At 45.3% G+C, this 13,419-nt stretch overlaps 1 protein-coding gene across 3 annotated transcripts; it reads right to left on the bottom strand.

The window, feature by feature from the left end:
• LOC120063274 (RING finger protein 37-like) lies at nucleotides 1-6,791 on the bottom strand. Of its 3 annotated transcripts, none has more exons than XM_039013543.1 (7): nucleotides 6,675-6,791; nucleotides 5,015-5,081; nucleotides 3,537-3,638; nucleotides 2,676-3,409; nucleotides 1,751-2,526; nucleotides 1,410-1,601; nucleotides 1-748 (listed from the first exon to the last, which is right to left on the bottom strand). In XM_039013543.1, exons 2-7 carry the CDS (start codon nucleotides 5,066-5,068, stop codon nucleotides 477-479), a joined length of 2,130 nt encoding a protein of 709 aa, XP_038869471.1. In that variant the 5' UTR covers nucleotides 5,069-5,081; nucleotides 6,675-6,791; the 3' UTR covers nucleotides 1-476. The 3 variants fall into 3 exon arrangements, with proteins under 3 accessions (XP_038869471.1, XP_038869470.1, XP_038869472.1); XM_039013542.1 differs by having other exon boundaries at nucleotides 5,015-5,078; XM_039013544.1 differs by lacking the exon at nucleotides 6,675-6,791 and adding an exon at nucleotides 6,470-6,624 and having other exon boundaries at nucleotides 5,015-5,078.
• Between the last annotated feature and the right edge of the window lie 6,628 nt (nucleotides 6,792-13,419).

Below are 13,419 nucleotides of genomic sequence, written 5' to 3'. Positions count from 1 at the left end.
AGATGTCTGTAAACGTTTTAATGAGTTCTGTTGGGGACAGGGGTAGAGAGGCAGGGAGGGATTTTAAGTCATTGTTCATCAAGGCCCAATGGACAATAAAGAGTCCCATTGTAATCTGTGTTTCCTCCAATGTCCACCACTATTCTGCTGCTCACATGTGCAGTGAAGAGCACAGGCAGAGTGAGTGTGTGACTGCGTATCCATTGGTGGTTAAGAGCACACACATTTTCAGTGAGTTGCAGTAGGGTTGTTCAGTTCGTTTACATTTTAGTCATTTAGCCGACACTCTTATCCAGAGCAACTTAGAGAAGCAATTAGGTTTAAGTGCCTTGCTCAAGGGTACAGACAGATGTTTCAACTAGTCGACTCAGGGATTTGAACCGGCAACCTTTCAGTTACTGGCCCAACACTCTTAACCGCTAGGTTACCTGCCGCCATAGCCCGTTCAGTGGTTAATGCGACACACATTTTTCCGTTCAGTGATGCACGTGTGTGATGTCACTGGAAGCGGCAGGGCTATGGCAGGTGGGACAGAGGATGTGATTGGGCATTGCTGTAGTGACAAGTGGGCGGGACTTCCTGTGTAGGCAGGGGCGGCACAGGAAGTGACCACAGGGCAGGCGATATGCTGATGGAGAGGTCGAGTAGACTGACAGAGAGCAGGAACAGGAACCACACCTGTTCTCACCTGGGAGAGAAAGAAAGGGAAGTGGGGAGAGAAGAGGGGGAAAGAGAGAAATAGGAAAAGCTAGAGGGTGAGAGAGAGGATGAAGGAGAGAAAGAGAATGCATGTATTGAGCAGTATGTACACCATGAATGAGTCTCTGTTCAGTTTGTATTTTATTCTCCCTGACTGACCACTTAATACTCCAACAACAAACACTATTTTAAAAAGGCTCTATCAACAAACTACATTAATTACAGCAATGGGAAGGACGTTTGTATGGCGAGTCGAGGAGGATGAAGTATAAAGACAGATGTTAACCTATCTCTGCAAACCTGGGGTCACTGTTGGTAATGGCAGACCCTGGCCGTGACCCCACTCTGAGGGTGTCTCAGGGAGAGTGGGCTATGCAAAAAACACATTTCCAATTCACACATGCGTATTAACAAACACTTGTACATGAGTGAAACAGGACAAATAATCACCCACCAAATTATTATTGTACTGTAGGTGAACATAATAAAGACTAGAAAATACTTGGTACAGTGTAATGAGGCTGAAAGTCCTTGGACTGCCTCTGACAGTGTTTTTCTCCCGGTTACCTAGGCAACATCGCACTACTTGACCGTCTAACTTGTTCAACCAATGACTAGTCAACTCAAGAAATTCCCCGTCATGCATTCATAATCCAAGGAAGGGTACATTTTAGCCAAATTCAAACAGAGCCGCTAGAGGCCGTTCCTACCTGTTGGGGTGTCAGCAGGTGTGTCTGTGTGTTTGTGCTGGAGCTGGGGGGTTTGGGAGGGGTAGGAGGTAAAGGAGGGTCGACCCTGCAGGGCTGAGAGAAGGGCCTGGTCTAGACTGGCAGACAAACGCTGTTCTTGGTCTAGACTGGCAGACAAGCGTTGCTCATGGGAGCTACTGCTAGGAACTGTGGCTGGAACAAGAGGAATAACACAAACACTCATAAGTGACACACATTCAAACACTTGATACAGCCAACCCTAAACAAAGTCACTTTAACTAAACGCCAGAATGCAATGTTTTTGTTCTCACGCTTTTCACATTGTCTAATTTACCACTCACCTGAGGAGATAGTGGGGTTTGCATCTGTTCTTGGTCTTTTCAAGTCAGGAAGTAGCTCCTTGGAGTGACCAGCACTAGCAGAGGCTGCTTTGGGCCCGGTGGGCTCACCCTTTCCCTTAGAACGGATCAGAGTGGCCCAAACCTCAAGCTCTCTCTTTCTCCTTGTCCCCAAGTCTGGCCCTCCCTCCTGGGAACTCACTCTATCCACTGCCCCTTCTTTAGGACCAACTTTACCAGCGCACCGATCCTTCCCATTCCCATTCTTCGCCCTGTTGTTAAAAGCCCCAGTCCCCCTGTACTGCGTAAGCTGGCTCCTCTGTGTAATAACACTTTCTGACCCTTTTTGGGTAGTCTGTGTGCGAGTCCCACTGTTTCGGCTAAGTGCCCCCTGGTGGTTGGCTGACTCTACAGCAGCAGCAGTGGTGACAGCAGAGTCCCTACTCTCTCCAGTCCTCTGTGGAGGTATGAGTCTGGAGGGGTGCGGACTCTCCCCGTGGCCCTGCCTCCCAACCGCTCCCTCCCTGACCTCTAACCCTGTCTGGAGCAAGAAGCGGTCGATGCGGCTCTTCAGGTGGGGGTTGGGGAGGGCCTGTGACTCAGAGACGAAGGGGACACCGGTGAAGGGGTCGTTGGGGACACGACCCCAGGTAGCCTCCCTCCTCTGGTACTCCTCCAAAGTAGAGCTGTCCACAGACACTCCACTGGGCAGCAGCATGGGCAACAACATCACTTCCTGGGTCAGCGGGTCCAGGAACTCCTCAGGGACTTGCAGGAGGCTGGGGGTCAGAGAATAGAAAAGAGGAGAAAAATACATTAATATCCTCCCACAGATGACGGTTTTGCCTTTGGCTTTGTGAAAAAGAGTTGCAATTCATCTGCCTCATATATTGTGTTGAAAACAGTCAGTGTTTTATACACACTGTACCTAGTTGCTGTTGTCGTCTGTGACAGTGCCGGTGGTTGATTGACAGGTGAAGGCTGAGCTGATGCCAAGTGGCTGAGCCGTGGCACTGGTCTCAGGCTAGCGTTCTCATGCGTTATCCTCACCCTCTCCACCTCGTCCGGAGGGCAGCAGCGAGAAGGCAGCCCCCACACTGCCAGTGCCTTAAGCCCCATCGCGGAGGCACCCGCACCGTATGGCACCGTCACACGGAGCTGCTTCACAGAGCCTAGTGAGAGCGGGCCCCTGCTCCACAGCTCCTCTTGTCTACACCCCTCACGGGGTGCCGGGGGCAGGGAGGGGAAGGGAGGGCGCGGGCGGAAACAGGGATGGGAGAAACTGACGTGGGTCTCTTCTGTTAGTTCACAGCGTCCCACCAGGTGGAAAGCCCCCTGGCTGGTGTCTGTATGGCTGTGCGTTTGGCCACGTTGGGTCCATTGCTGGCTCTTCTCCTGGCCTTGTAGACTATATTGTTGGGCCTGGAGGCTCCATTGGTGGCCTTTGAACTGGGCCTTGGCTTGGTCCCATTGCTGGCCCTTCTCTTGGCCTTGCTGGGCCTGGGTTTGGCCCTGCTCTAAGCTGTGATTGTGGGGGAGTGGGGGGTCAGAGCTGGTGCTGATCTCCAGCCTCTTGCAGGCCTGTCCTCGGTCCATTCCCCAGGGCCACAGCTCCACATCCACCCGACACACTTCCACCTGGAAGCCAAACTGCAGTGTCACCTAGAGTCAGACAAAGGAAGATTAGACAGACATACCCACCATGACCACTTCTCTAGAAAGAGATGAAGAAGAATAGGACAGTGATGTCATAATACACATCTCTAAATATTCTACAGCGTCAGCTCACCTGTACAGGCGGCCGCAGGAAGTACTCCAGCTTAAAACCCCGCCTCCGGACTGCTGGGTCGGCCGATAGGAGGTTGGTGACGTCGTACCCATCTGCACATAGCTAGATGAGGGAGGGAAAAGAATAGGGGCAGAGTGAGGAACGTGAGAAGGAAGGAATGGAAGAGAGGAGGTTAGGGGAGAGAGGGAGGTAGGGTTGAAGAGAGAAGTATTTGATATTTAATAGGATCCCCATTAGCTGTTGCGAAAGCCGCAGCTACTCTTCCTGGGTTCCACACAAAACATGAAACATGACATGAATGCAGAACATTAATAGACAAGAATAGCTCAAGAACAGAACTACATACATTTAAAAGCAGTGAAATGATGAGGGGGAGGAGTGAAGGAAGAGGCGACGGAAAGAGCAAAAAGGAGAGGTGGAGAGTGAAAGGAAAGAGGGGAGAGGTAAAGAGGGTGAAAAAGTGGAAGACTCATTCCCAGAAGAAGAATAACACCTAGCGAAGTGAGTATCAGACAACCTATAATATAAAGACCGGTACATAGCAAGGTCATCTGTGATTCAACCTCCCACATAGCACCCTGCTCCTCTCCTTCTCCTCTTCCCATCTGCCACCTACATCATTCAACCCTTTCCTCCTCTTCTCATTCAAGCACACATCTCTCTCCCTTTCTCCTCCTCCTCTCCATAAAACCCAGAGGACAGAAAATGACCACAGTAGGTGAGAAGGACAGGGAGGTGTGATGAGACAAAGGGAAGATTGGCTTTGTGTTGTACTCCAGAGGAGGAAGAGGTAGAGTATGGAGTAGAGGAAGAAGAGGTAGAGTATGGAGTAGAGGAAGAAGAGGTAGAGTATGGAGAAGATCAAGAAGAGGTAGAGTATGGAGAAGAGGAAGAAAAGGTAGAGTATGGAGAAGAGGTAGAGTACGGTAGAGTATGGAGTAGAGGAAGAAGATGTAGAGTATGGAGAAGAGGAAGAAAAGGTAGAGTATGGAGAAGAGGTAGAGTATGGAGTAGAGGAAGAAGATGTAGAGTATGGAGAAGAGGAAGAAAAGGTAGAGTATGGAGAAGAGGTAGAGTATGGAGTAGAGGAAGAAGATGTAGAGTATGGAGAAGAGGAAGAAGAGGTAGGGGAAAGAGAGTATCTACATTTTTCCAATAAGAATGCTTATTTTAGATGTTCATTTAGAAGCATTTTCTCCCATTTGCTTTGACTGGGAATATAACCATTTGTTCAGATTGTTATACATTGAACCAACGTTAGTCAAGGATCTATGGAGGGACATGGGGGATAATGTCAGCTCTGGTCCTAGCCAAACCGCCACTTGAAGTTCAGTACGTACGCTTTTGGAGCCATATCCCGGGTTTGTCATCGCAGTGCAAGCATTATGGGTGATGAGCATTTTGACTTGACAACAAGGTACTGAACTTCAAGTGGCGTTTTGGCTACTCCAGTCCATAAAACTCTAATTGTTTTGTACCTTGTCACACTGGATGGTGGTCTTGAAATGTGGTAGGCAGAGATTCACCACCATGGTCTCACACCTGCTGAAATAAGAAACTAAAATCAATGTTTTCAACTTCTACACTAGACATTAGTCTCCTACTCATGCTGTGGAATAGTCAAGTTATTCAGACAGCCAGAGCTTCTTTGCTGTGAACTCTTTGTTAAATTACCCCAGGTTAGTGTAGCATGCAGTCTAAACCAGGCATAGCAAAACAAGTGTCAACCCTACCAATCACGTGTGGATGTATGACAGAGAATATTCATAATCTATTCAATAGCCTAGATCTTTATTATCCGCTAAGGACAATGCTTGTGCAGCGTAAAAAATAATAATACATACACACAGCAAATAAACTGACAATGGAATAATAAGATCCGGGTGTTGTGAATCATTCACATGACAAAGTTCTATACAGGCAATCCTACAGGCCGGTGGGTATAATTTGTGGAAGGTTCCAACATGAATCTGTTCAAAACTTCGTAAACAACAAGGTTGCCAACAAACCACGCATACAAAGTTGTTTAGCAGCAGAATAAGATACCGGATAGGGAGTGGGCTATTTCATTAGGGTTTTCACTCACCACGTTTATTCTGAAACATGTCTGTCCTCACTCTGGTAGCCTATGGACAAACATTAAGAATAAGCTACGTGGTGAGTTGATACCTATTCGGCAGCTAACTTAGTTAGCTAGGCTAATTTATCATGCTACTTTGTATGCGTTGTTTGTTGGCAACCTTGTACTTTACGAAGTTTTTGGAACAGATTCCTGTTGGAACGTTTCACAAATTATACCCACCCCCTACAGGCTGAACGACATTGCTTCTTTTCAGAATTGCTATAACACTTGACCTCTCCCCACTGTGAACTGTCAGTTGACCTTGCCTTAGAACGGGTGAATTTGATTTAGTCTCACATCACAATAATAGTTAGCGTCAGGGGCTACTTCGGTAGTCTTTTGAGACATTGGGCAAGGGAGTCAACAATACAGCCCAACGTCCCAAAAAACTCACGCAATTACTTGACTCAAGACAAGAAAACAATCTCATGGGAAGCAATGTGTGATGGTACCATAATGTTAGTAGACCCCGCCGTACTGACGTTACTATAACTAACGACGGCGTTAACATTACATCCCATCAATCCAAAGAAGGATGACACACTACATTATAATAGAACACAGTCGAGAAAGCAATCTATATATATATATATATATATATAAAATTGCATCCAGTAGCCTAAAGTAGCTATCTGGAGTTCAATCTAGTCATGTTCAGTTAGCCTAGCTATTCCTCCACCACACAGATTAGTTAGCATATAGCTAACTTACGTTACACAGAGCCATAGCTAACGCGTTAGCCTTCGTACACAGTACAGTTACCATGTTTTATTCCACACACAAACTGCTGACTTATGACAGTATTCTGTACCTTATTTTGGCCCTCTCATCTCTAAAGCTAGCTAGCTAACGTTAGCTAGTACTTCATTGGTTACTTCCTAGCCGAGACCCGACGACAGGGTAATCTAGTATGGCTAATTGCTTCATTGCTAGCTAACTAACGCTAGCTAGTTTTTGTTTACTGAACCCAGTCTAATTTCTTGCAGAAAGTTGACCAGTAAGCTACCGGAGCTCACCGTGTTTCCTAATGTTCTTGTAGACCAGCTCACACGAACTGTCTGGAAGAAATTCAAACGATGCAATCACTGGAACTTTTCTCTGGTTGGACCACTTTACATTTAGCCAAAACACTGGCTAGCTAATGGAAGGAAAGAGAGAAGGGACATATTACGGCGTCAACTATTTTCGCGATTGCCTGTATGGTGTGACCGAGATACCCTGCTGCGTTCTCAAAAATCGTCTCTGGCACTATGATGCCAAAAGCATGTAGGTCTACAATGTAAAATCGGTTCCTTCAGCTTTTCTGCAATGAATGAAAGTATTTTCCTACATTGTAAATGGTTAATAGTTTCCATGTGGCAACAGAAGATTAAATCAGAAAAGCAGCAGTGCCTTGGCAGATTTATTAAGCAGGGTGCAACTGCAGCCCGCAGTTCTGGGCGTTCCTGCATGTGGGCATTCATGCATCTGCAGGAACCTCTCATTATACTTCTATTGGTCCATTTTTAAGCTATGACTCCAGTACGTAGCCAGGAGACAGAGCCGCTCCAGTACAGTAGTATCTGCTGCTCGTGTCAGAAAGACAGTGAGGCAATGGGAACTGGAGTGAGAGTTCAGATCTAGGACTAATGCCACAGGGAGAAAGACAGAGATGGAGTTACGCCAGGATGTCATTGGGCCGCAAGCAAAGTTGGGAGAAGAGGAATATCGGTATTTCTGAGGAGGAATGGAGGGGGAAAATTAGTAAGAAGAGGTTGATTTGAATTTGAGGAAGATGGCAATAAAAATGTAGATGCAGTGTCGAAGAAGATTGGTGTCAAGCGCAAACAGAGTGAGCCGTGCGCCAGCCCGAGTTCTGGAAGTGAAATGGAAGTGAACGAGGACGATTTAAATGAGGTGGAAGGTGTGGTGAAAAGCTCGGAGGCCTGAACATGGCATCGATGGACATGATAAAGAAGATTCTGATCCAGTAGGAGTGACATTTTTGGAGAAAGTGGATCCTAGCCTTTTGGTGGATCCATTTGTGGTTTCAGAGTGGGTGGAAAAGGAGTTGGGTGCAGTTGAATCAGTAAATAGGTAACCTGCAGTGGACTTGTGATATTTGTTTGTGTTTCTTCTGATCAGAGGAAGCGGGCGCTCCATGTCATGCAACTTGGGTCAAGATCTGTTTCTTGCACCATTGAAAGGAATGATTTCTGTGGTAGCGTTAAGTGTGGAGGTGGAGCAATTGAAGTTGAAGATTCCTGGTGTTTGTGACGCCTGCTGTTTGGTGCGACGCAGACCCAGTGGTGAGCGTGGTGAAACAGAGGAGTCACTGTCAGTCCTTTTGAGTTTTGAGTCAGAGTCTTTACAAGACAAGGTCATGTTAGGATATAACAATTATCCCGTTAGAGCTTTTATGGCGAACCCACTGAGCTGTTTCAGGTGCAACATTTATCGTCATGTCATTTGTGTGTGTCAACTGTAGGGGTGCACATGGTGTTGGGGATCGGAAGTGTCCAGTGAGAGAGGCAGGTTGAGGTGGCTAGAGTCAGAGTAGTGCAGAAGGTAAGGCCTCCCGAGTGGAACAGCGGTCTAAGGCACTGCATTGCAGTGTTGCTACACCCTGGGGTTTGATCCCAGACGTGACCGGGAGTCCCATAGAGCAGCACACAATTGGCCCAGCGTCATCCGGGTTAGGGGGAGGGTTTGGCTGCGGGTGCTTTACTTGGCTCATCGCGCTCTAGAGGCACTTTGTGGCTGGCCTGGAGCCTGCAAGCTGACTCGGTCGTCAGTTGAACGGTGTTTCCTCCGACACATTAGTGCAGCTAGCTCCCGAGTTAAGCGAGCGGGTGTTACGAAGCAGCGCGGCTTGGCGGGTCATGTTTAGGAAGACGCATGACTCGACCTTTGCCTCTCCCGAGCATGTTGGGGAACTGCAGCGATGAGACAAGATCGCAATTGGATATCACAAAATTGGGGAGAAAAAAGGGGTAAAGAGAAGAAAATTATGCAGAAGGTGTCATATGCTGAGGCAGTGAAGAAAGTAGAGGAGGATGGGTCAAGGGTGAGGGATTCTGAGAGGATCCGTGTGAATAGTACATATGTGCTTGCACAGAAGGATAAGCCAATGAGTGATATACAGTGCATTCGGAAAGTATTCAGACCTCTTGACTTTTCCACATTTTGTTACGTTACAGGCTTAAAATGGATTAAATAAAAACAAATCCTCTCAATCTACACACAATACCCCGGAATGACAAAGTGTAACAGGTTTTTAGAGATTTTTGCAAATGTATTAAAAATGTGCATAAGTATTCAGACCCTTTGCTATGAGACTCGAAATTGAACTCGGGTGCATCCTGTTTCCATTGATCGTCCTTGAGATGTTTCTACAACTTGATTGCCCCTTACAGTTCAGTGTTGTGATACCTGTGGTAAATTCAATTAATTGGACACGATTTGGAAAGGCACATACCTGTCTATATAAGGTCCCACAGTTGACAGTGTATGTCAGAGCAAAAACCATGCCATGAGGTTGAAGGAATTGTCTATAGAGCTCCGAGACAGGATTCTGTTGAGACACAGATCCAGGGAAGGTTGAAGGTCCCCCAAAACACAGTGGCCTCCATCATTCTAAAATGGAAGAAGTTTGGAACCACCAAGACTCTTCCTAGAGCTGGCTGCCTGGCCAAACTGAGAAATTGGGGGAGAAGGGCCTTGGTCAGGGAGGTGACCAAGAACCCGATGGTCACTCTGACAGAGCTCCAGAGTTCCTCTGTGGAGATGGAAGAAACTTCCAGAAGGACAACCATCTCTGCAGGACTCCACCAATCAGGCCTTTATGGTAGAGTGGCCAGACGGAAGCCACTCCTCAGTAAAAGGCACGACAGCCCGCTTGGAGTTGGCCAAAAGGCACCTAAAGGACTCTCAGACCATGAGAAACAAGATTCTCCGGTCTGATGAAACCAAGATTGAACTCTTTGACCTGAATGCCAAACGTAACATCTGAAGGAAACCTGGCACCATCCCTAGGATGAAGCATGGTGGTTGATGCACCATGCTGTGGGGATATTTTTCAGCGGCAGGGACTGGGAGACTAGTCAGGATCAAGGGAAAGATGAACGGAGCAAAGTACAGAGAGAGGAGGAGGAAACCTCAGACTTGGGCAAAGGTTCACCTTCCAACAGGACAACGACTCTAAGCACACAGCCAAGACAACGCAGAAGTGGCTTCAGGACAAGCCTCTGAATGTACTTTTTTTTTTACATGTATTTTAGAGGCTAGATCAGCTTTAATATTGCAGATAGATTGTAGCTTCCATCAATGTAATTGTCTGCATCACTTCCAATCCCCCATATATATTTTTGCTAATATATATATATAGTACCAGTCAAAAGTTTGTACACACCTAATAATTCAAGTTTTCTTTAGTTTTACTATATTTTCTACATTGTAGAATAATAGTGAAGACATAAAAACTATGAAATAACATGTATGAAATCATGTAGTAACCAAAAAAGTGTTAAACAATTATTGTTTCCAGTACTTGCCTTATATTATCTCTCATGTATCGTCCATGTAAAAAACCTGTCTGATTAGAATGAATAATGTCCGACAATACCTTTTTAATTCTATGAGCTATACATTTTGGTAGAAGTTTTGCATCACAACACTGAAGTTTAAGGGGCCTCCAAATTTTTTAAATGGACTGGATCTTTATATTTCACACTTGTATCCTGTTTCAGTAATAATGAAATCAGACCTTCTTGTTGAGTGTCGGATAATCTACCATTTACATTAGAGTTGTTAAAACATGCCAGTAACGGTCCTCTGAGTATATCAAAAAAGTTTTGTATACCTCAACTGATATGCCATCCAGCCCTGGAGTTTTCCTGGACTTAAAGCTTTAATTGCATCAAGAAGTTCCTCCTTTGTAATTTGGCCTTCACATGAGTCTTTCTGTACGTCTATTAATTTTACATTATTAATAGAAAAAAAATCCATACAATTAGCGTCTGTTAGAGGAGATGGAGGAGACTGAAACAAAAACATATGCTTAAAGTACTTTGCTTCCTCTTTCAAAATTTGTTCAATCATGGGTAACTCTGTCATTTGTAACAAGTTTCAGTAAATTATTTTTGGTAGCATTTCTATGTTGAAGATTTAAAAATTATTTGGTGCATTTGTCCCCATATTCTATCCGGTTTGCTTTATTTTTTATAATATATTACACTTGAGTTTCTTAAATAAGTTCCTCCATTTCTTTTTGTTTTTCCTCTAACTTATTCTGAGCCTCTGAATGTCCTTGAGTGGTCCAGCCAGAGCCCGGACTTGAACTCGATCGTACATCTCTGGAGAGACCTGAAAATAGCTGTGCAGCGAAAACATAGCTGTGCAGCCCCATCCAACCTGAAAGAGCTTGTAGTGTCTTACCCAAGAAGACTCAAGGCTGTTATCGCTGCCAAATATGCTTCAAAATGTACCAAGTAAAGGGTCTGAATTCTTATGTAAATATGACATCAGTTTATTATTTTTAATACATTTGCAAAATATTCTAATAACCTGTTTTTGCTTTGTCATTATAGGGTATTGTGTGTAGATTGATGAGGGAAAAAACTATTTATTCAATTTTAGAATAAGGCTGTAACGTAACAACATGTGGAAAAAGTCAGGGGGTCTGAATACCTTCCGAATGCACTATATGCCCCACTAAGGTTGGCTTCTTAGCGTCAGTGGTGGAAAAAGTACCCAATTGTCATACTAAAGTATAGATACCTTAATTGAAAGTTACTCAAGTAAAAGTCACCCAGTAAAATACTACTTGAGTAAAAGTCTAAAATTATTTGGTTCTAAATATACTTCACTATCAAAAGTAAATGTATAAATAATTTCAAATTCCTTATATTAAGCAAAGCAGATGGCACCATTTTCTTGTTTCAATTTTTTTACGGATAGCCAGGGGCAGAAGCCAACACTCAGACATCATTTACAAAAGATGCATTTGTGTAATGAGCCTGCCAGATCAGAGGCAAAAGGGTTGTCTTGATAAGTGCGTGAATTGGACAATTTTCCTGTCCTGCTAAGCATTCAAAACGAGTACTTTGGGTGCCAGGTAAAATGTGTGGCGTATGGATCCCTACTCACAGGGATCCGCTTAGGCTCCCTCACACTTCGCACACCATCCTCTACTTTTCTCACTGCCTCAGCATACTGAGTGTACAAAACATTAGGAACACCTGCTCTTTCCATGACATAGACTGACCAGGTGAAAGCTATGATCCTTTATTGATGTCACCTGTTAAATCGGTGTAGATGAAGGGGAGAAGACGGGTTGAAGAAGGATGTTTAAGCCTTGAAACAATTGAGACATTGATTGTGTATGTGTGCCATTCAGAGGGTGAATGGGGAAGACAAAAAAATTGTCTTTGAACGGGGTAATGTAGTAGGTGCCAGGCACACTGGTTTGTGTCAAGAACTGCAACACTGCTGCGTTTTTCCACACTCAACAGTTTTCTGTGTGTATCAAGAATGGTCCACCACCCAAAGGACATCCAGCCAACTTGACACAACTGTGGGAAGCATTGGAGTCAACATGGGCCAGCATCCCTATGCAATGCTTTTGACCCTTTGTAGAGTCCATGCCCTGACGAATTGAGGCTTTTCTGTTGGTGTTCCTAATGTTTTGTACACTCTGTGTACAGCTAATGTGTATTTGTAGTTCCTAGGCAGACTAAAACATAGCATCAACAGCACTTCATTGCACTTATCAACAACACCTTTCTTCTCTTTGATTGTGCATTGATGAGTGAGTGACCTGTTCTTGTGAATCCGACATGGGCCAGCATCCTTGTGGAACGCTTAAGACACCTTGTAGAATGCATGTCACGGCAAATTGAGGCTGTTCCGAGGGCAAAGGGGGAAGCTAAACACTCTAGTGTCCCATGCCCTCCTGCATACTTCTCACCCCTCAGAATCTCCCTTCAACATATTGCTGCAACATGACCATGAACTTGGCACCTGAAACACCATAGTGGGATCAGAACAAAAGCTCTCACGGGATAACTTATATACCCTAGCATGACTTGATCTGGCAAACATTTCTCAAAAGAACACAGGGTCTCCTCAGTCTTGTGCTCACCACCGGGTCTGCGTCGCACCAAACTACATACATCACAGACACCGGGGATCCCCAACTTCAGTTGATCCACCTTAACACTTAACCCCACCCCAGTTATCATTCCTTTCAGCGGCGCTCCACGCAGCACCCTCTCCTTTTGAGCAGCAGGCAAATAAAAACATCAACAAGGCTACCTCTGGATACTTTGAGCAAATTGATCATTTGACCGCCTCCCTTTCCCAGCCTGATACCACAAACAGAGCGGCCAAAAGGCAATGATCCACTTTCTCCACGAATCGTACTCTCACTAGACCAGTCATCTAGGGGATTTTTTTGATCGTTGGGGTGAGGCTCGGAAGCCTTCACCTCACCTGACGATGCAGGTTCTTTCTCCTCATTTTTGTAAGGATCGATTTCGAGTTCCTTATCCAGCGACTGTTCAGGACATTCAGGCGCATAACATGTATTTTTTCCTCCTGTACTTGTCTCAAAGAAGAAAGTACTCAGCTTTGCCATCCGCCATTTTCCTCACCCGGTCCCTTGACATGAATTCCATTTCCGTGTGGGACTTCAGGAAACTCAGTATCAATCCGTCTGCAGCTGCCATGTCACATGTCCACTAGCTCGAGCACTGTCCCCAAATCAAACTTCCATGCAGGACA

The sequence above is a fragment of the Salvelinus namaycush genome, chromosome 18 (assembly GCF_016432855.1).
Source record: "Salvelinus namaycush isolate Seneca chromosome 18, SaNama_1.0, whole genome shotgun sequence".
In the NCBI taxonomy this organism is placed as follows: Eukaryota; Metazoa; Chordata; class Actinopteri; order Salmoniformes; family Salmonidae; genus Salvelinus; species Salvelinus namaycush.
This window is presented reverse-complemented; position numbering and strand designations above follow the sequence as displayed.

Bases quoted from the DNA above. Each gene is read 5' to 3' on its own strand.
- LOC120063274 (XM_039013543.1), bottom strand. From the start codon at position 5,068: ATGGTGGTGAATCTCTGCCTACCACATTTCAAGACCACCATCCAGTGT. The intron at 3,639-5,014 runs GTACAAAACAAT...TCCCTCATCTAG, and splicing joins CCACCATCCAGTGTGACAAG to CTATGTGCAGATGGGTACGA. The intron at 1,602-1,750 runs GTGAGTGGTAAA...CTCTTGTTCCAG, and splicing joins AAACCCCACTATCTCCTCAG to CCACAGTTCCTAGCAGTAGC.